We start from the raw sequence: 20,543 nt of genomic DNA, 5'->3' as shown, positions 1-20,543 counted from the left end.
ATTCCCGGACATACTGCGGCACCACTAGAGGTCTGTGGATACCGTGTTTCAACGGGATGTAGACCGTGGCTAACCAGTGTTGGAGGCAACGAAAATGTAACCTTGCGTTGGGCACGACGATGGTGGCAGCCGCCATATGCCCCAACAGTTGCAAACAGACACGTGTGGGAATCGTTGGAGCGTGGACCACCGTGTGCACCAATTCCTTGATGATTGTAAAACGTTCCATCGGTAAATACGCGCGAGCCGTGGTTGAATCGAGGCGTGCACCTATGAACATGAGATTTTGGGATGGAACTAGTGTTGACTTCTTCAGATTTATGAGAAGACCCAGGGTAGCAAACTCGTCGGACACTGTCCGAACCATATGACACGTTTCCGTGTAGGTCGTGCCTTTTAGAAGGCAATCGTCCAAGTAGGGAAATATCGTCACCCCTAACCTGCGTAGGTGGGCCGCGACCACTGCTAGCATCTTGGTGAAGACCCTGGGGGCACATGCCAGGCCGAATGGAAGAACCTTGTACTGGTAATGTTCGCTCCCCAGTTGGAACCGAAGGAAGCGTCTGTGTGCCACGTGAATCTCTACGTGGAAATAAGCGTCTTGCAAGTCGAGGACTGCAAACCAATCTTTTTCGTTCAACGACGGCAGAATGGTCGATAATGCTACCATCTTGAAGCGCTGCTTTCGAAGGTGCCGGTTTAGTCTTCGAAGGTCCAGGATGGGCCTCCATCCTCCCGACTTCTTTGGTGTGAGGAAATAACGGGAGTAAAAGCCTTTCCCCCAAAACTGCTTGGGAACTCTCTCTATCGCCCCGATGTTGAGCAAACGTTGAACTTCTTGCTCCAATAGATTCTCGTGAGAGGGGTCCCTGAAGAGGGACGGGGAGGGGGGAGTGGTAGGGGGAATAGAGAGAAAAGGGATGGAGAGGCCGGATTGAACTACCTCTAGCACCCATCTGTCTGTGGTGATCGTAGACCAATGGTGGTAAAAAGAGCGTAAACGATGGTGAAAAAGATGGTGCGATTCCGCATTGACTATGGAAGATTGGTTTGTATCCTCGACAAGCAAGTCAAATCTGTTGCTTGGTAGACTGTTGATTGCCCGAACGGTTCTGTTGTGGACGCTTGCGCTGGGGGCGCTGTCTAGGACGCTGGTTGTCGAAGGGCCGTGATTGTTGTCTAGGGAAATTGAAGTCATACCTCCGTTGGTATGGGAAATAACGCCTCCGTTTGAAGGAAGGTGTATACATCCCCAGTGTACGTAAAGTGGTGCGTGAGTCCTTTCCCGAATGGAGGACCTCATCGGTGTTTGCCGCAAAAAGTTTAAGTTTGTCAAAGGGCAAATCCTCAACCTTGCTCTGCCACTCCTTCGGTGCCCCTGCGGACAAAAGCCAAGATGATCTCCTCATGGCTATACCAGTGGCAGCGGCCCGAGCTGCTGTGTCAGCCACATCCATAGCGATCTGGAGCGCAGCGCTACACGATGTGTACCCTTCCTGCACTATCGCTTTCAGGAGTGGCTTCTTGGTGTCTGGGAGATGGTGCAATAAATCCGCTAGTTTGGAGTAATTATCAAAATTATGGTTTGATAGGTGGGCTGAGTAATTCGCAATGCGAAGTAAGAGTGTAGCTGACGAGTACACTTTCCTCCCAAATATATCCAATTTTTTATTGTCCTTGTCTGAAAGGGGATTTCTGTACTGTGGCGCCTTACTCCTACGTTGCGCTGCGTCCACTACTAGTGAATTGGGTTGGGGGTGATTAAATAAAAAGTCCAACCCCTTCGCTGGAACAAAATATTTTCTATCAGCCTTTTTACTTGTAGGTGCAATTGATGTTGGGGTTTGCCATATGTCGTCCGCTACTTCCATAATCGCCTCATCGATTGGTAGCGCTACTTTCGCACGTTGTTGAGGGCGTATATTCTTGAGAAGGCGATGTCTCTTAACAGGCACATCTGCTAATTGGATGTCTTGTGTGTCTGCCACTCGCTTGAAGAGGTCCTGGAAATGTTTCAGATCGTCCGGTGGGGAGATTTCAGCTGGGCAAATTGCTTCATCCGGGGAAGACGATGGGCAGTCCGCCGGGGAAGTTTCCGGTTTAGGGTCCTCCGTTTCTGATAGTTGACCCTCCTCTGGTTCGGATTGGTCTAATTGAATTGTTGAGCTTTTGGCTGGAGAAGGTGAGTGTAGTGATTGTGATTTGTGGTGTGAGTAGTCCGTTAACGGTGATTGGCAGATGTGAGAAGACCCTCTATGCGATAAAGGTGAACGATGACGGTAGAGGCGTTCGTCATACGATCTATGATATCGGTCACAGCAACGTTCAGAGCGTGACGGAGAGGGGTATCGAGAAGAACGTGCGCTATCATGCTGGATATAATAAACGCGGCAGGGGGAGCGCCTCCCCGATCCGTATCTCGAGAGACGGGAGGGCGATCGGGATCGTGAATGGGATCGATGTGCATCCAAATACACCGCATCCCTATAACCATGCCGACTGTACATCATCCGAGTGGGGGAAAAATAGTCGTGATAGCGACTCCGCCCTCTTGGTGAAGCAGGTGGGGAAAAAGACCTGTGTCTGTGATGGGTCTTTGATAATGATTTCCTATGTGTTGGAGTCTGATCTCTACCCCGAGGTATAGGGGAACCAGTCACTGATTGAGGTCGGGACGGTGCCGGAGAGGCCAGCTGCTGCTGATCTAACGCCGGTGCCAGCAGGACGCCCGGTGCCGGAGTTGACATAGGTGCCGAGCCTGAGACATTAGCATGTTCTGCCTCAGGTCTCGGTGCTGGGGAAGACGGTGCCGACGTCACCGCCGGGACAGGGGAGACAGGCGCCGATCCCCCGGGCGCCGTTGAAGCCGCTGAAGCCGGTGCCGGGACGCTGGTCAGTTGCGGTGCCGGCGCGCTTGTCAGTTTCAAGGCGCGGGAAACTGAAGCCGCTGCCGGCTTGCTCTTCAATTGCGGCTCCGCTCCCGGTGTTGGTGCTGAAACCGCTCTGACTCTAGACGATGAGGGCTCCTTTGTGCCGTTCCCCGGGAGTCGTGTGGACCCCCCGGGGGTCAATTTAGATGCCGCTGCCGGGGTTGAAGCTACCACAGGGAGGGATCGCGCCCGGGGCGGCTTTGCCGCTTGGGAGTCAGTCGGTCCCGGAGAAGCCACTCTCCGCTTGTGCTGGGAGATTTTTGTGGCTGCTGGAGGGGTAGGATCAGGCTGCAACGCCTTGCCGAACATGAACATACGGAGTTTCATCTCCCGCTCCCTCCGGGCTCTCGAAGTCAGTTTGCGGCAATGGGTGCACTTGTCGGGGACATGAGTGTCTCCCAGGCACCTAATACAACTATCATGGCCGTCAGCCGTTGGCATGGCTTCTCGGCAGGTCGAACATTTCTTGAACCCAGTTGATCCTGGCATTTTGAGTCAAGTTATGGAAAGATTGAAGCTGGTTTAACGCGCTGCAGTTAGTCAATTTCACAGCTGCGCTTAGCCGCAGCGCTTCAGAGTAAAAACAGTTTTAAGAACTACTTTCTCTTTTTTTTTTTTTTTTTTTTAAACAAGGGAACAGGTAAAGCAAACAGGAACACAGCTAACCCTAAGAACTCTAACTATTTACAGGTAGACAACTATCTAAACATGAGTAGATAAGAGATCAGGGAGCTCCGACCGCGACCTGAGGCGGTTGAGAGGAACTGACAGTTGCCGGCTCGCGCGCGGCTGATCAAAGGCGCGAACGCTATCCTGGTGAATCACGCATGCGCGAGCCGGCGGGAGCACGGCTATGAAAAGTCTCCGAGCTGCGGCGCCGGGACGGGACCCGACACCTAGAGTGGAGCACCCACGGGGCCACTCGAAGAAGAACAGCTAGAAAAGTCTCCGGTCGCCGGCGCGAGGACGCACCAGCACCCAGAGTGGAGCACCCACGGGGACCACTCGAAGGAGAATGTACTTTTCCCCCAGAACCACATTCCTTTTGGAACAGATCTTACCATTGCTGCCTTGTACTATGACTTTTCACCCAAAACACTACTTTTTTTGGTGTTCTTCCACTTTCAATATGAATGGAAAGTAGTCCTGTCAGAGGTGAGAAGAAAAGCAAGGTAAATACATTCCTGAATGGGAGCCTGATTTAGAAAACAAATCTTTAGGGACACAAGCCCCAAACCTGATCTTAGTATGTTATAAGTTGTTCAGGGAATATCTTATTAATTGTAAATAAATTAAAATAAATCCACTATTTAACCATAGGAAAACAAATAGGCTGTGTCTACACTGGCCGCAAGTTCTTGTGCAAGAACACTGACATTTCTAATGTATGAAATCAGGGCTTCTTCTGCAAGAACTCTGATGCTCCCGCTCAGGAGTAAGCCCTCTTGCGCAAGAGGCCAGTGTAGACAGGCAACATGAATTTCTTGCGCAAGAAAGCCCTATGGTTAAAATGGCTATCAGAGCTTTCTTGCGCAAGAGAGTGTCTACACTGGCACGGATGCTCTTGCGCAAAAGCACATGTCAGTGTACACGCTCTCTTCTGGAAGAGTTTTTGCACAAGAACTCTTCCGCAAAAGAGTTTTTGTGCAAGATCATGCCTGTGTAGATGTAGCCATAGTGATTATATAGGACCTACAATGGCTTAACAGCAGTTCACTAAATTCACTGAGTTCTCTGCTGCTGTCTCATTCTATGTGGCTTTGTCTAGACTGGCATGATTTTCCGCAAATGCTTTTAATGGAAAAGTTTTTCTGTTAAAAGCATTTGCAGAAAAGAACGTCTAGATTGGCACGGACGCTTTTGTGCAAAAGCACTTTTTGTGGAAAAGAGTCCGTGCCAATCTAGACGCGGTTTTGTGCAAGAAAGACCCGATCGCCATTTTTGCCATCGGGGCTTTTTTGCGCAAAACAATACTGCGTTGTTTACACTGGCCCTCTTGCACAAAAGCATTTGCGCAAGAGGGCTTTTGCCTGAACGGCTTCCGCAAGAACACTGACAATCTTACATGAGATCGTGAGTGTTTTTGCGGAAATTCAAGCGGCCAGTGTAGACAGCTGGCAAGTTTTTCCACAAAAGCAAATGCAAATTTGCCAGTCTAGACGCAGCTGGACTGTATAGGGCCTAGAACAATGGGCCCGCATTCTTGGTTGATCCCTTGGAACGACCATAAAGTCCAAGCAGGGGACTAATATTATGCTGGCAGAGATTGTATCTGAAGTACACAAGCTTAGACACATTCTCATTGCTATTGCAAGAGGAGAACAAGTTTAGCACTAAGGGTGTGTCTAGACTACAGGGTTTGTTTTTTTTAAAAAAATAGCTTTTTCGAAAAAACTTCACCTGCATCTAGACTGCAGCTGCATTCTTTTGAAAGTAAATTGAAAGAACATGGCAGTTTTTTCGATCACAGTAAACCTAATTTTACAAGGAATAATGCTTTTTTGAAAGTACTCTTTCGAAAAAAAGGTGCTATTGAATGCAAACTGCTTTTTTGAAAGAGTGTGTCTAGACACTCTTTTGAAAAAGCAGCTCACTTTTTTGAAAAATCTGCTTGTAGTCTAGATACTGTCTTTCGAAAGAGGCTTGTAGTGTAGATGTAGCCAAAGCATTTGCCCATGAGGTTTTGGGAAGAACGATGGGAGACGGATGGGTTGATTCACATGGAACAATGAAACTATTTGAGGCAGGAACTTGGTGTGTCACGGGGAACTTTATTTTTGAAAAATATTGTATATGGGGGATGTGCCATTAGGGCCCCCAGTTCTCCCACTCAGGCAGATGTGGGAGACGAGGAAGGCCACCTTCACGAAGAGGTGATGTCAGCACATCGTCGGTGGTTCAAAAGCGGTCTGTTTGATATTACAGCACCAAACTGATGTTTAATGATAGAGTGTGTGTGTGGCGCTTGTATTTCAGGGTAGTGGTTGCCAAGACCCTTGAGAAAACGTTTAACGGTATGGTGGGAGAAGATCCATCTGAAGCCAAGGGCATTGGTTGCACAGCATTATGTAACTGCCAGATGTGGTGCGAGGCAGACAGAGCTGCTAAAAATCTCCAATGACAAGTGCAAGGGCACATATTCACCTAAAATTGGAGCACCCACAGGGACATTCCTAGAACATACCAACATGCCTTTGTTAAAGAATCACCCTTCTCACTAGTATAAGGTGCAAGTGCTAACAGTCTACATTCTCCAACATCCCCAACAAGTCTTCCAGCAAAGACCGGAGCTGCCATCCCTAATACCCTTAAAGGGCAAATTAAAAAACAATAAAACCAAATCACATCTTAAATCCTAGCTAGAATTTTCCACGTCATGGGGATAATACAAAAACGGCTATTAATGTCTTCTCTATGTGCTTGCTCGCTGCAGTCATCTGCTACATCTTGTATTTCAGATTATAGGCAGTTAGGGGCAAGAACTTTCATTTTCTGCATTTTTACACAGTACTTAGCTTAATGGGGATCCAATATGTGTACTATCACACTCTAAATTTTAAGTTCCATTTTTTAAGTCATTTGTATATCACTTTTAAGAGCTTTAAGTGGAACAGACTGCAAAGTAGTAAGTATACACAACTACCCACACACCAGTATGTGTTTTAGTTTTATAAAACACTAGTGCACATTCTAGCGGGTTATACCTATGCAATTGCATTGCCGTGAGGCTGAATGGGTGTAATTAGATGCAGAAATTGGTCCCTTTAATTAACAGTTTACAACATTTTAATAAGTGATTTAATCTCCTATAAATAGCTAAAACAATCCTAAGCGCAGGTATATAAGCATATTCCACCACCTTATTAATGCAAAAAGTTATTTATATTGGTTTATGACTGGAGGAGCTTCATCTTCCTGTGATTTAAATCCCAGGCAGCATTCAGGCTGGAAATTACCCCAGATGGGTTCCAGCACCCTGTAACTCAAGGTCGTCTAAATGATGCGTTCTGCTCCAAACAGTAAGCCTGATCATGATGAACTGCATAAGGCCATCAACAGAAATTTAATACCGTATTTTCCGGCGTATAAGGCGACTGGGCATATAAGACGACCCCCTAATTTTCTAGTTAAAAAATAGGTTTTCATCTTATACTTGCCTTATAAGACTACCCCCCCCTTAAGAGGCCAACCGGCAGCGCCCCAGCGCCCCTCCGCCTCCCTGGCTTTGCTCCCGGTGTCCCTGGTCTGCTGGAGACGGTCCCCAGCAGACCAGGGGCACCGGGAGCAAAGCCGCAGCCGTGGCGGGGTCCCGCGCCTCTGAGGCTTTGCCAGAGCAAAGCCTCAGAAGCACGGCACCGCGCAGCCGCTTCGGCTTTGCTCCCGGTGCCTCTGGTCTGCTGGGGACCGTCTCCAGCAGACCAGGGACACCGGGAGCAAAGCCTCTGAGGACGCTGGCAGCGGGGCATCCCAGGTGCTCCTAGGCTGCCCCTCTGCCGGCTTCCCCCGAGGCTTTGCAAAGCCTCGGGGGAGCCGGCAGCGGAGCAGCCCAGGAGCGCCTGGGCTGCCCCGCTGCCGGAGCCCCTCCGTGGCTTTGGTCTGCAGACCAGGGAGACGCGGAGCAGCTTTTCTCGCCCCGGAGTACACGGGTGGCGGGACCGTGAGGTCCCGCAGTCCGTGTCCTCCGGGGCGAGAAAAGCCCCGTTAGTACTTGGAAGTCGGGGACTGCCTGTATACCCGGCGTATAAGACGACCCCCGATTTTTTGGGGATGTTTTTTAGCATAAAAAGTCGTCTTATACGCCGGAAAATACGGTACACTGTCAGATAGTTGGTGATCTTCAGCGAGAGCATTTTAGAATGCTTCTTACCACCCTGGAGAAAGTCACAAATAGCCCTCATGTAAAGGCAATACCGGAGGGACTGTAGACCTCTGCATGTGCAGATCTATCTTAAAAAGAAAAAAAAAAAGCTGCATTTTATGTTGCTGCTCTTAAAACTGTTGATAGCATGAAAGCTAGTTATTCCTGTGATGGATTCCACCAAAGTTATTATTTGTCTTCCCTTAGACATATTATTGCTTACCAGTAATCGTAGATTCCTGAAGACTGTGTCCTCTCCAGCACTACATTGCTAAAGTACTCTGAATGCCGTGGAGTTGATAATTTAGTAAAAAAACAGCCAGAAATATGAAGATATAACCAACTTAATCAAATGTAGGTCTCCTTAAAAAGGAGTTCTATATTTGAAACCTAGGCACTCTGTAAGACTATTATGGGATTTTAGATTTCAATTTTATGGAATGATGTCCAAAACTAACAATGCATCCCTGGATGACAACTATATTATTTTTAACTGTAAAACCTACTCTTTCTGTCCACATAGCACTGACTGCCTGGTACAATTTCAAGGTACAATTTTAATTTTTACAAAAAGTGGTTAAAGAGAAATAAATATGTAGGTTTCAATTCTGGTGTAACAGTAAGGTGTTTCCAGTCTGAAAAATAAGATGTAAATTTTTAGCAGTGAGAATAATTAATCAATGGAACAATTTACCTAGGATTGTAATGGATTTTCAATCACTACATTTTCAAAGGAAGATTGGATGTTTTTCTAAAAGGGATGCTCTAAGAATTATTTTAGGGAAGTTCTATGGCCTGTGTTATCTAGCGGGTAAAATTAAATGACCATAGTGATCCATTTTGGCATTGAGATCTATGAATTCTACTGACTTTTGCTTGCAGTTTACACTAAAAGAAGATAGAGTTCATGCTTTAGCCCACAATATAGAAAATACAGGTCAACCAGCTCGTGCCAGAAACTAGATCTAACAGCAGAGATGTGTGCTATTATCTGTCCCTCCCTTCAGGAAATCCATTTTTACCATGTACAGTGGCAATTAGCCTTTCCATTAAGACAAAGCCAATATTTCAAATGAAGTCCAGTTTTTCTGGAACAGAAGTTCTAAAAGACTAATGGCTTAGTCTGGTAAGCCATTATATCTGCTGACAAACTAATACCATGTTTCCAGTGTTACACAAATGATGTGGCAATGTATACTTGGGAAAAAATATTTAGCTCAGCAGTTAAAGAGAGACAATCTCAGCAAAGATCTGTCAAGTGTATCCTTTCACAAAGAATATGCATATCTTGATCTGGTGTCTGATGACTTCCTCATCACCCTTCCTCAAAACTCTTGAAAATATTTGTTCCTCGTGCTGCAATTATGTAAACTCACTACACGGATGTAGGACTCCTGTCTTGTATAGGTCAGGAAGATAAAAGACAACTTGTTGTCTTTCAGAGAGAAAAAACAGAGACACGGATATAGAACTTGAAGTATATTTTTAATTTCATTAAGTTCCCCTCATAAGGAATAAGGGATTTTTTTCAAAAGTAAAGAAATCAGAGTTTGTAGATATGTACAAAAATTTCACTGATATTTTTAACCACCACCTACTTCTGAATAACAAATTTGCTGTAAGTAAACAGATTATAAAAATGCTCAGTAGTGCATGTTCTATTAGGACAATTAAATGTAATACAGTATTTAAAATAAAACTCCTAAAATACAGAGTGACTCCCTTTATAAAGCTAATAATTGCTGATGTGAACCATAAAAATAGAACATTCTAACAGTATGCTTTGGATTGGTATAATTACTAGTTGACAGTATTTCTATTGCACCCCATTTTTCTAGCTTTAAAAAGTCAACTCTCGCCTGAAACATGACAAAGTTATAGACTGGGTGAATTTTTTGTTTTCTATCGTATGTAATATGGCAGTGTTTAAGATTCTGGATGCCTTATGTCATGTGTAGAACTCAAAATAGTGAAAATTTAATATGAAATAATCCGTTTAAAATTATGGATCTGCATCAAATAATGTTGCTGTTTTGAGTTAGCCATGACATATTCATTCATGATTCTGATTAGCAGGTTGCAACTTTATTAGAAAAAGTTCTGTTAACACGCATGACCTGCTAGAACACAACTTTTTATAGCTTCAGTTGAATATATTTCAAAAACTTACAATGTATGGATTTAAAAGATTGTGGGTGTTTTTTTAAGCTACCCAAAGTGTCAGAAGGGTGTGATCCTAACTTTTGGAATTAAGAGCCCAATTTGAATCTGTGTTTGAAAGCTGGATATTCATACATCAATTAGCTCAGTTCTAGTTATCCAAGGATCTTGCAAACTAAACACACCCTGTTATCTATGCACATAGAGTAAGTGGAGTGTGACATTTTTAACCGTCTATTTGAATTTCTTCTGCATGTTTCAGGTGAGAACCTAAAGGCTAATCTTAGTAATTTAATACTATCAAAAATTACTGAATTAACAAAAAAACCTGACAACTTTCACATTTCAAAGCTCTTGATGAGATAAAAAATAATTCTCACTATTGCAAAACATTTGAGAAAAGTAAACAATCTCAAAATAGTACAGAACATTAGTAAAGCAAGCTATTATTTTACATTGCAGTACTCATTAGCACTGATAAAGCTATATTAGTCAGCTTTTCCATTATAAATGCAGATTTTAGGAATTACTGCTGTTTAAATAAAAAAATCATTTCCCAGTATACAAATCCTTAAACAATGGAAAATGTATTTACAAGTACATTTAAATCAGTTGAACCATAGTTTTGCAAGAAGTTATTCAACATTCCTCCAATTTTGCAAACCATTTATCCATAATCTGGACTCACTTTTGGTATTAAATTTCCAAAGTAAAGTACAGTAGATATTTTGTATTAAGCATATCACTTTTGTATAGCAAAGCCATATAACAGATTAATAAACTGCACAATATTTTTCTATGGCAGAAGCGTACATTCTAACCTAGATAATAAGGTTTCACTTACGAACATTTTGAAAAGGGCCATTATGATTTATTCTGACAAAACTACTTTTCATGTCTATTTTCATGGACCGATAATGTTATTCAAAGATTTATAATGTTCAGCTTCAAAGATGAACTGACGTGGCACGCAAAGCAGCACGAATTGAAGTAGGACTTCCTAGAAGCAATTTTTTCTGAAGTCTTAAAACATTGTGCTAATTATCACAAAGAAAATCACTTAGAACATTCATGTTTTTAAGACAAGTCTCATATTAAGAATCAATTCTGTTTCATCCCCCTTTTCTTTGCACATTGTACCTAAGTATTACAATCTAAATGGTGCACAATATCTCACCCTTTTCCTCATACCTCTGTAATATCGAGGTACAATGGGATGAGCATTAAGACAGAATGGCAGTCTGTTTTCATCAACTTGCTACTGCTACATTTAAATATGTACAAGACACCATTGAGTTGATCTCCAGCATTTAAAAATAAGCATTTTAACAAAATATACAAATGGCAGCCTTTACAAATATTTTTCTTCAAAGTTTTACAATTATCAGCATTTATTTCAAAATAACGGGCAAAGAGCCCTGCAATATTTATAGGGCTACTTTGAGACAGTACAGATTGTTGCACACTGAAAAGGAATACCAGCATATTTACAGAAATATAATTCCATGGCTTGGAAAATTTGATTCAAATAAAGTTAGTCTTCATAGTTGGTTACCATAGCACTGGCATAAGGAAAAACCCCCATTTTGAGTTGCGCTCAAAATGTCTATTTGTGTATATGCAGTTAGTCTAATGAATCCATCTCTAATACGCAAATTTTCACCTCAGTCAGTGAAAAATGTAACTTGTGGTACTCATAGACTAAAGGTATTTTACAACATTTACATAGAATTACTAAACATTAATCAACATTGCTGAAGAGACATTTTCAGCTATATCTGCTGCTTTCACTGGGGCTTCGGTTGTTAGAATAACTGCGATCACTTTCACTGTCAGAGCCGTAAGATCTACAATTAAAAAAAAAAGATTAAAACTCCTTACAAATCAGTTTTCTATCATTTTGTTTTAAGTTCAAAATTATGGCAAGCTAAATCTTATGAGATAAGTGTAGGTAAGAAGAAAAAAAATTCTGTGGAAACTTCCACAGGAACACAATGTATATCCACTGAAAGAGAGATCATTTTAATAAAGGTTCATTATTTCAAAGCAAATTTATCACATTCTAAATTGTGTGCTACAAACCTAAAGCGAAATCCTGTTGCAGTGAACTGAACAAGGACTTTGCCATTAACTTTAGTGTGGCCAGGATATCGCCCACAGTAACTAAATGTTGTTTTGTTTGAGTTCAGTGAGCCAGCACAGGCTGAACAAGTTATATCCTTTTGCATGAGCTTAGAGCTGTTTTACCTTGTGTTTTCTCCACGGGCCTAATCCCACAAAACCCTTACGTCATGTGAATAGTATCAAAGGCAAGTTGGGGTTTGCAAAACTGGGCCCCTGAAATGATAAAACTAGGTTTTGGAAATATCAGCTTTTAAAATGAGCATAGGCACTTCCCACCTATATAAACCCAAGATGTTGAGTCCTTGGCCAATGGACAGGATGCAGCTTGTTTGATGTTATTTTTTGGTTCTCTTGATTGTGAAGAAAACCTTCCAAATGCAAATAAGTGTACCATGATCCAATTTTATCTTTCTGATATTTACAGGCAGCCTGAAACAATAATTCAGAGGTGTCTACTTCCCACCCTGCATCAACCTCATGAGGGTGTCAACATTCATGCATAACGAAACATGGCTTGTCTACATGTCTCTAGGGTGAAAATTCTAGTGTTGTGGACTGACTGACATTGACCCAGCTGGTGCACATTAAAAGTTCCTTAGTGCACAAAAGGAAACTTTGAGCACATACCAACAGGGTCTATGCAGGCCAGGCAGCATGCAACACATTACTGAATGTTAGAATTCACACCTTATTGATTTGCAGTACTGCATCGGGTAGAAAACCCCTATGTTACCAGTGCAGGAAAAGGGGAAGAGGTGGGAGTGATGTCCACAGGCTAGAAAATGGGAACTGTTACAAGGAGAGAAAAATAGAGGAAACAAGAAAATTGGGTAATGAAAAAAGAAAGGAAAATGGAGAAGAGAAAAAGGGCAGAAAAAGTGATGTTGCTAAATACTGGAATATTTTCCAACCAAGTGATGCTGGTTAAAAGAAAAACTAAATCTGAAGTTACTAGGTAAAGAGCATATTCCACCACTGATCTTTGTGCAAACCTCCCACAGACATCTGAGGACTGGAATTGTCATTCCTGTTAGCTTTTTATCTCCCTTTCACAAGCTTTTGTATTGACATTGAGGTCTACCTAAAAAGTATCTACCATCCAATGGAATTTTGGTTTACAGTCCTTTATAGATGTGGCATTTAAGCACAAGCATGGTTAAATTTAAATCCTGCAATTATTATTTCTGATTTAGCCAATGGGAATTAAATGTCAGATTTTTAAAAAATACATACATGCATGTGTGGAGATGAACGTATGCACATATAGGGTACGTCTAGACTACAGGCTTCTGTCGACAAAGCGCGTCCAGACTACATTGAGTTCTGTCGACAAAGCAAGCTGCTTTTGTCGACATGGTAGTCTGGACGCAAAGGACAGTTTCCATTCAATAACACCTTCTGTCGACAGAAACTCTGTCGACAGAAGGTGTTATTCCTCGTAAAATGAGGTTTACATACGTCGACAACACTGCTGAGTTCTGTCGACGTTATGTCGACAGAACTCAGCGGTAGTGTGGACGCAGGTATAGTTTTGTCGACAAAAGTCCACTTTTGTCGACAAAACTCTGTAGTCTAGACACACCCATACACACAAAGGGTTACTACACACAACAGCAAAATCCCGCTCCCCTCCTCCTTCCTTTAGAATTCTTGAAGTAGAGATTGTGTGTGTTTTGTTACTTCTTTATATTTTTAGTTCTTGAGCTACTGTAAAACAAATTTGCTAGTAACAGTACATTTTATACTTGAAAAAGACTACATCTGTTGAAATCTTGTTCCTTATAAATTTCCAGTAAAACACCTATGGACATTAATTGTGTACTGTTAAGTTTAAGAAGTTGTGGCACTGAAAAATTACATACCTGGACCGTCTGTCATAACTTCGAGATCTGCGGTAGCTGTCACTCCTCGGACTTCTACTTCGACTACGACTTCTGCTATAGTAACTATCATAAGTATATGACCTACTTTAACAGGGAAAAAATAATTGAAGACTTTGGAAAGTTCTTTTCTAGAATGATAAAAATTAGAGTTTTGGATGTTTCTTGAATAAAGGAAACATTTTTCTTGCTGTATCCTTATTACTACTTCAAGGATTTGGCAAACAAGCTAATTGTCAATTTAATAAATGTTTAACTGGAAGAGTATAAGTTTCTTCACAAAGCAGCAGTTTACCCAAATAAGTCTTTCACTTTTAAAAATAATTCAATATATTTTAAATAAAGAATATTTTATAAATCTGTCTACAAATTTTGCATAAAGTATCAAGATTATCAAACCTTAACTTGCCTGTTTGAACACATTCTTGCAAAAATAAATTGCAACAGAAAAATTTATGGGGATTTAAAACAATAGGACAAAAAGCTGAAAGCAGCAATAAAGGACGCCAATCAATTAAATCCTCTCCAGGGTTTAATACCATGCCCATGACCCTTTTTAAATCTCTTTTCCTCTTTTAAAAAAATTCTGTTTTCAGGATGTTAAGTTTGCTATAATTTGGCTTACTATCAAGCTGTATTTTAAACAATATTACTGCCTTAATATATTAGCTCATTGTAAATGTTAGTTTGTTCCCCATGTTCATGTAATATCATAATCCATACCTAGATCGACTGTGATGATCATATGAACTGCTTCTGGATCGACTTCTACTATAGGTTCGACTGTGACACAAACAGGAAATACATATTAACCATTACATATGGACCAAGGACTGAATTTGAAAAAAATTTCTAAGTTACTTGCTCGATATTCCTTGTCCACACTGCATGACATTTAACATAATTATTCTCCAAAATTAAGCAGTTACCAACCTCTGTATTCTTAAAAAGCATACATTTTCAGAGTAGGTTGCTCCCAGGATGCATTAGCATAGCTACAACTCAACACCTCAAACAAACTAATTTAATTAGTTTGTCTGTGTCTGACAGAAACTTATCTATGACTTAGGTTAAGATTTTGTCAGGGGAACTTTTCAAAGTCATGGACAATAAACAAATTCACAGAAGCCAATGATCTGTCAGTGAGTGAGGGACTGACAAGTCCAAACCTGGCTATTCGGGGTGAAGGTTGGCGGAGAGCAGTGTTCCCTCTAAGATTTTCCATCCATGAGCAGAGTGAGTTTTGTCATGTGCACCAATATTGAGGTCATTGTTCAGATGTGTGCCACCAATGCACTCTATCTACCTATCTATAGTTACAGAAGAAAGAATACTAAAACAGCCCTTTCCCAGTCATAAAGAATAAAAAGAGATGTTAAATCAGAACTTTCACCCAAGCATCCTTATCATTATGGCTGACCCAAAGTGTCATGCCATCAGTTACAGATAAGGTAAAAAGACATCACCCCCCTCACATACTTGCAAAGTTTGAACAATAAGCCATTTTTCTTAAAGACCTATGTTGTGCTGCTACACAACACCAGTAATAAATGGTGGCACAAATCCCAAACAATCAAACCTTGGGAGAAAGATTTCAGGACCTTTTGTCCCCAGCACCTTCAATTTTTAGGCAGCTCTATTCTCCTGCTCAACCAGCACAGCAGGGTGTCTTCGGCTCTGACAAATGGCTCAGCACAGCGTGGTTATGAAATGCACAGGGGATGAACTAGCAGGAGAGACGGGCAGGGAAGGGAACATGTGTTTACAATGTTGTTTCCATTAACATTTGGGGGCCAGCTCAACACATTTTAGGGATTACGTTTCAAATCAAACTTAGGACTGGACAGGACGCAGAGGAGAGACAGGGAGCAGCAGGGTGCCTGCCCCCAAGGAGCTTAGAACATCTGTTGTTTATGATGTATTTTTGCTACCAGGCTCCCTCGTATCTCCCAGCCTTGAGTGTTGGGCCACTTGCTGCCAGTCCAGCCCCATGTCCTGATCTTCCTGGCCCCGGGGCAAAGGATAAGCTGGCAGCTGCTATGTCTGGGGAGGGTCTGTGGTGGGGACAGCCAGGGGTGAGGCCAGAAGCCCGTGGCCCGATCTGGAGCGGGCAGTTACGTGTGAACCAACTGCCTCTGGAGTAAGGGTTGGGCGCTGGCTGGCTGCACAGCACAAACTCCTCGGTCGCCACCTCGTCCTGCTCCTGGGTCACATCCAGCAGGCACACCCACAGTCGGCCAGAGGTGGCTTCCCTGCTGCAGCCGTGGCAGCTCCTGCTACTGAAGCAGCCGCTGCCTATCACACTGTTCAAGCTCTGGCCCCAGCTGAGGGTGCTGGAGCAGCTGCTTCCCGCCATGTGGCTCTGGCCCTGACCAAGGCCACCGGAACTGTTGGTGGGCAGCTCTGGTCCCAGCTGGGGTTCCGGAGCAGCTGCTGCTTGCCACATAGCCCGCAAATCCCATCCTGGGAAAGGGCTGAAGCTAAGGCTAGGACTGCATGATGGCTGCCCTGCTGCTTCTGGGGCGGGGCAGCCACCCACCACATGGCCTTCTCCTGGAGCAGCTGAACAGCCACTGCCCAGCTCTGCTGAGGAACTGGGCGGGCCTCAAATTCTTGGTGTGCACCTGTACAGGCACACACCTTAGAGGGAATACTGGCTGAAAGCCTTTCCCTTCCAGCTCCTGGAGTGGGAGCTTAGAGCTGCTCCAATTCCAACACTTCAGGCTGCAGGGAGAGAGAGAGGGAGAGCGAGAGAGAGCGTGTGTATATAGGGAGGCAACGATCTGAAAGCCACTCCAGCTGTGTTGCTCCACGTCCATGTGGGGGTAGGGGCCAAGAGCCACTCCAGCCACAGAGGGTTGAAAGCCACTCCAGCCCCTGCTGTTTCGGTGGGGTTCAAGGTAAGGACGTCATGGACATCCATTAAAGTCACAGAATCCATGATCCAGTATTCTTACCTATGACTCTTGTAACTGTGATAAGATCTACTTCGACTTCTTGACCGATCTCTACTATACCATCCTCTGCTTCGGCTTCTTGTATAGCTTCTTGATCTGTAATTGACCAACAACTTTAAAAAGAATATACTAAAACAGAAATAAAACTAATAGTGACAGAAACAGAACAACACTTTAAGATAGACTTGTTAAAGTGCTTTATTGTAAACTAGTTAGTGAAGAGATAAATGGCTAGTTTATAATTAGCACATTACTGTTGGAAACTGAGAGATCCTGTCAACTCAGAACTTGCACTTCTATCTCAAATTTGTTTGCTTACTCTAAGTAAAACTGTAGATTAATAAAATAGATTACATAACAAATTGCTAACCTGTATGAGTAAGTGGAACTTCGTGATCGACTTCTTGAATGACTATAGGATAGTGATCTTGTTCTATGTCTGGATTTAGATTCAGATTTACTTCGTGACCTACTTAGACTCCTGGACTGGCTGTGGTCATCTCTACTTAAAGGAGACTGTTCATCACTTGAAGTCTCTTGGTTCCTTGGTCTTCGATTTAACCGTGCTGTCTTTCTAACTTCATCAAAAAGAGATCCTGGCCTGACTTTATTTTTACTTTTTATTTCTATTCTTAAACCTTGTGGTTTAGAGTCAGGTGCTGAAGTACTGTTTGTGACTTCTGCAGCAGTACTAGTAGTAGCAGACTGTAGATTTCCTACACCCTGTAAAGGTTTCCATTTATTATCTATCATATTGCTTTGTATATTTTCTGTTATTTCAGTTTTCAAAGAGTTTTCCACAGTAACAACCATGGTGATGGAGCTACTGTCTTGTATTCCTACTTTTTTTACTTCTTTAACATTTATCAAGTCTTTATTACTGTTTCCTTGTTTGGCTGTGTCTGGACCAGGGCTCTCATTTGGTAAATCTTTGTTTACACTAACATTTAAAGACTGAGATTTAGCACTCTGGATGACAGGAGACAAAATGTCCACAATAACCTTCCCTGGGGAGTTACGATCCGGAGTACAAATCTCCATGTTGTCATCTGTCTGCATAACATCCTCTGATCCATTTTGTTTACTTTCTTCAATATGTTTAACACCTTTCTTTGAAGTAGCTAAATTTATTTCTGGATATAATGTACTGGCTGAATAGTTGTGATCACTGTTGTCTTTATTAAGGTGACTATGATCTGATGATGTATTGCATGCAGTGCTCTTTTTCAAGAGACTTTCATCTTCACCCGACTTTTTAGCATTTCCAGTTTTATCTTTGCACACTTTCTTGTTGTCATGAGCTTCTTGGTTTTTATCTTCACTATCCCTGGTAAGTTGCTTTTGTTTTTTATTATCTTTTGTAACGGGCTTTTCATTCATATCCTCCTCTTCCTCCTCCCCATACTCCAGTGGGGGCTGCCAGTGAAACAGCTCTTTTTGTTTCTGAACTTTATGCTTCTTCTCTTTTTTGTCCTTTGATTTCTCTTTGGCTTTTTTGGAATGTGACTTTTTGAGGTTCTTTTTGGAACCATGTTTATGGTTTTTTGGCTTTCCTTTAATATTTGCCAAACTGGAGTGGGAATTTTCAGATGCAGAAGAGGAGGACTGTTGCTTGTTTGTCTTCCAAGTATGATCAGAAGAATCCAACAAACCTTCTGAAGAATTTGATTTCATTTTCACCCTGCTTTTGGTAAGACTGAGCTCTGTATCAGATCCTGATGTGGCCTCACCTTCCTCTTGACTGGATGAGGGCCTAGAATCTTCTCTACCATTTCTAGTCTCTCCTCTTTCCGAATTTGATTCTGAGTCCCATTTACTGCCTGAATAAGTCTTTCTTTTTGTCTTTACACCACTTCTAGGCTGTTCAGAAGTTTTCTCCTGCAACATTTTCTTTTTTGAATGATCATTGTCCCTTTCAGACTTGGTTTTGTCCTCACTTCTGTCAATAGTCAAACAGTTTTTAGTCTCCTTCTGGTTGTCTCCTTCTGGTTGAGAAAGTTCTTCTTTTTCCTGGACAGGCTGTATTTTAACAGAATGCTCACTATCTGTAGAAAAGTCTAAAGATGATCTACTCTCACTCTCTTTTCGCCCTTGAGAAGACTCTTCGTAGGCTTTACTCTTCCTGACAACCATGCTTCTTTCAGAGCTACTCTCTTGCCTTTTCTTCAATGACTGAAAATTATTTTGCTCACTGGATTCAGATTTTTTTTTGCTTCCATGTCTATCATCATCACTAAGAGAGTAATAAGATGAAGACCCGCTATAATCTGATTGGTCACTGCGGTATCTATTTGGTGACTGAGATCTGCCAGTTGACCGAGATCTTGATCTTGAGGTAGATGCACTCCTTGATCTTGTATAAGATCTAGAGTAAGATCTGCTTCGAGAAGACCTGCTCCTTGATCGTCGCCAACTATCTGAACTTCTCTCACTATGAGACTTTGAATAACCACTTCGATCACTATCTGAACTCTTTTGTCGCTTACGATAGGAGGAGGAAGTATTAATCTCTTTAATATTTGCTAAATTGTAGTTACTTGCGGTAGGCACTAAATGTGTTGTTTTAGCTTTCATTTCCTGAATTCGCTCATAGGATGGCTTCCAGGGCTTTTGTCCAGGTTTCCACCTGGAAGGTGGAGGACTGTCACTTAAGGGTATAACCGGAATATTTTCAGCTACAATAGGTTGTACTACAACTTTTTCACTCTGTGGTATTGTGGCTTTTACAGGTTCAGTCTTGTTTAGCTTATTTTCATTTAATTGTGCAGTAGTATTTCGTGGTGAATTTGAAACTGTCCTGTGGTGCCTTGAGTTAGAGCTAGATCTTGATCTGCTTCGAGAACGCGACAACTTAGATGCTGTTCTTGATCTAGAACTTCTTCTGGAATAAGACCTTGATCTAGATCTTGATCTACCTCTGGATCTGTAATATGATCGAGAATCTCTGCTTGACAGAGTTGACGAAGTCTGGTCATCTTTGTCAGATTTAGACCAGTCTCTTCTGGATGAGCGTCTAGAAGATAATGAGGAAGAAGGAGACTTTCTTTCATGATCACAAGATGACTTTGTCCTCCTGGTAGAAGAACGAGAGGATTCTACCTCTGATGAGGGCGAAGTTCTCTTTTTTTTAATTTGTTTATGCTTCTTGAAATGCTTTTGTTTTTTAGCTTTCTTTTTATGTTTTGTCTTCTTTTTCTCTTTTCGGTGCTTTTTGTGGTGGCTGGTATACCTCAGTGTACTGAGATCAGAATAGCCATTATGTGACCAAGATCTTGATCGCTGGGACAAACTTCTTTCATCCCATCTACTTGAACATGGGTCACTCAACCTTAAAAAGTAAAGCACAGAGTATTAATAGAAATTCATGAAAACTAATTTGCTTGATTTCTGCATCCAATACAGAATATCAATACAACTGGTTCTCCACAGAGCTGGATGAAGCTAAGTATAGAGAAATGTTATATTTGGTAATAAATAAAAGAGTTCCTGTGATAGGGGTACATATACATTTTTTTAAAAATCCTATTATACAGTACTATAAAATGATCTTTCAAATGTGAAATGGCTTTACTATGAAGTTATTAGACAGCTACTTCTTATCTGGGAGATAACAGCTATCAAATATCAGTTAAAA

At 42.2% G+C, this 20,543-nt stretch overlaps 2 protein-coding genes across 10 annotated transcripts in view; both read right to left on the bottom strand.

Annotated features, from left to right (window-relative positions):
• Positions 1-931: 931 nt before the first annotated feature.
• LOC149525463 (uncharacterized) lies at positions 932-3,876 on the bottom strand. The gene has a single exon (XM_089776811.1). It carries the CDS (start codon positions 3,417-3,419, stop codon positions 1,071-1,073), a length of 2,349 nt encoding a protein of 782 aa, XP_089632937.1. The 5' UTR covers positions 3,420-3,876; the 3' UTR covers positions 932-1,070.
• Positions 3,877-9,254: 5,378 nt separating this feature from the next.
• NKTR (natural killer cell triggering receptor) overlaps positions 9,255-20,543 on the bottom strand; it is an 81,804-nt gene continuing 70,515 nt past the window's right edge. For 7 of the 9 annotated variants that reach the window (XM_075922887.2, XM_089776807.1, XM_089776809.1 and 4 more), the window contains 5 exons: positions 17,280-20,237; positions 16,910-17,005; positions 14,676-14,735; positions 13,935-14,039; positions 9,255-11,795 (listed from right to left, as the gene is read on the bottom strand). In XM_075922887.2, coding sequence (XP_075779002.2) covers positions 11,717-11,795; positions 13,935-14,039; positions 14,676-14,735; positions 16,910-17,005; positions 17,280-20,237 — 3,298 coding nt within the window. In that variant the 3' untranslated portion in view covers positions 9,255-11,716. The remainder of the gene's footprint in view (positions 11,796-13,934; positions 14,040-14,675; positions 14,736-16,909; positions 17,006-17,279; positions 20,238-20,543) is intronic. The other 2 variants (XM_089776806.1, XM_089776808.1) reach the window with 1 other exon arrangement.

This window comes from Pelodiscus sinensis, chromosome 2 (genome assembly GCF_052426305.1).
Source record: "Pelodiscus sinensis isolate ZL-2025 chromosome 2, ASM5242630v1, whole genome shotgun sequence".
Classification (NCBI taxonomy): domain Eukaryota; kingdom Metazoa; phylum Chordata; order Testudines; family Trionychidae; genus Pelodiscus; species Pelodiscus sinensis.
Note: the sequence above shows the minus strand (reverse complement) of the source record. Positions and strands in the feature narration are given on the sequence as shown.

Excerpts from the sequence above, each read along its gene's own strand:
- LOC149525463 (XM_089776811.1), bottom strand. The coding sequence starts at position 3,419 with ATGCCAGGATCAACTGGGTTCAAGAAATGTTCGACCTGCCGAGAAGCC.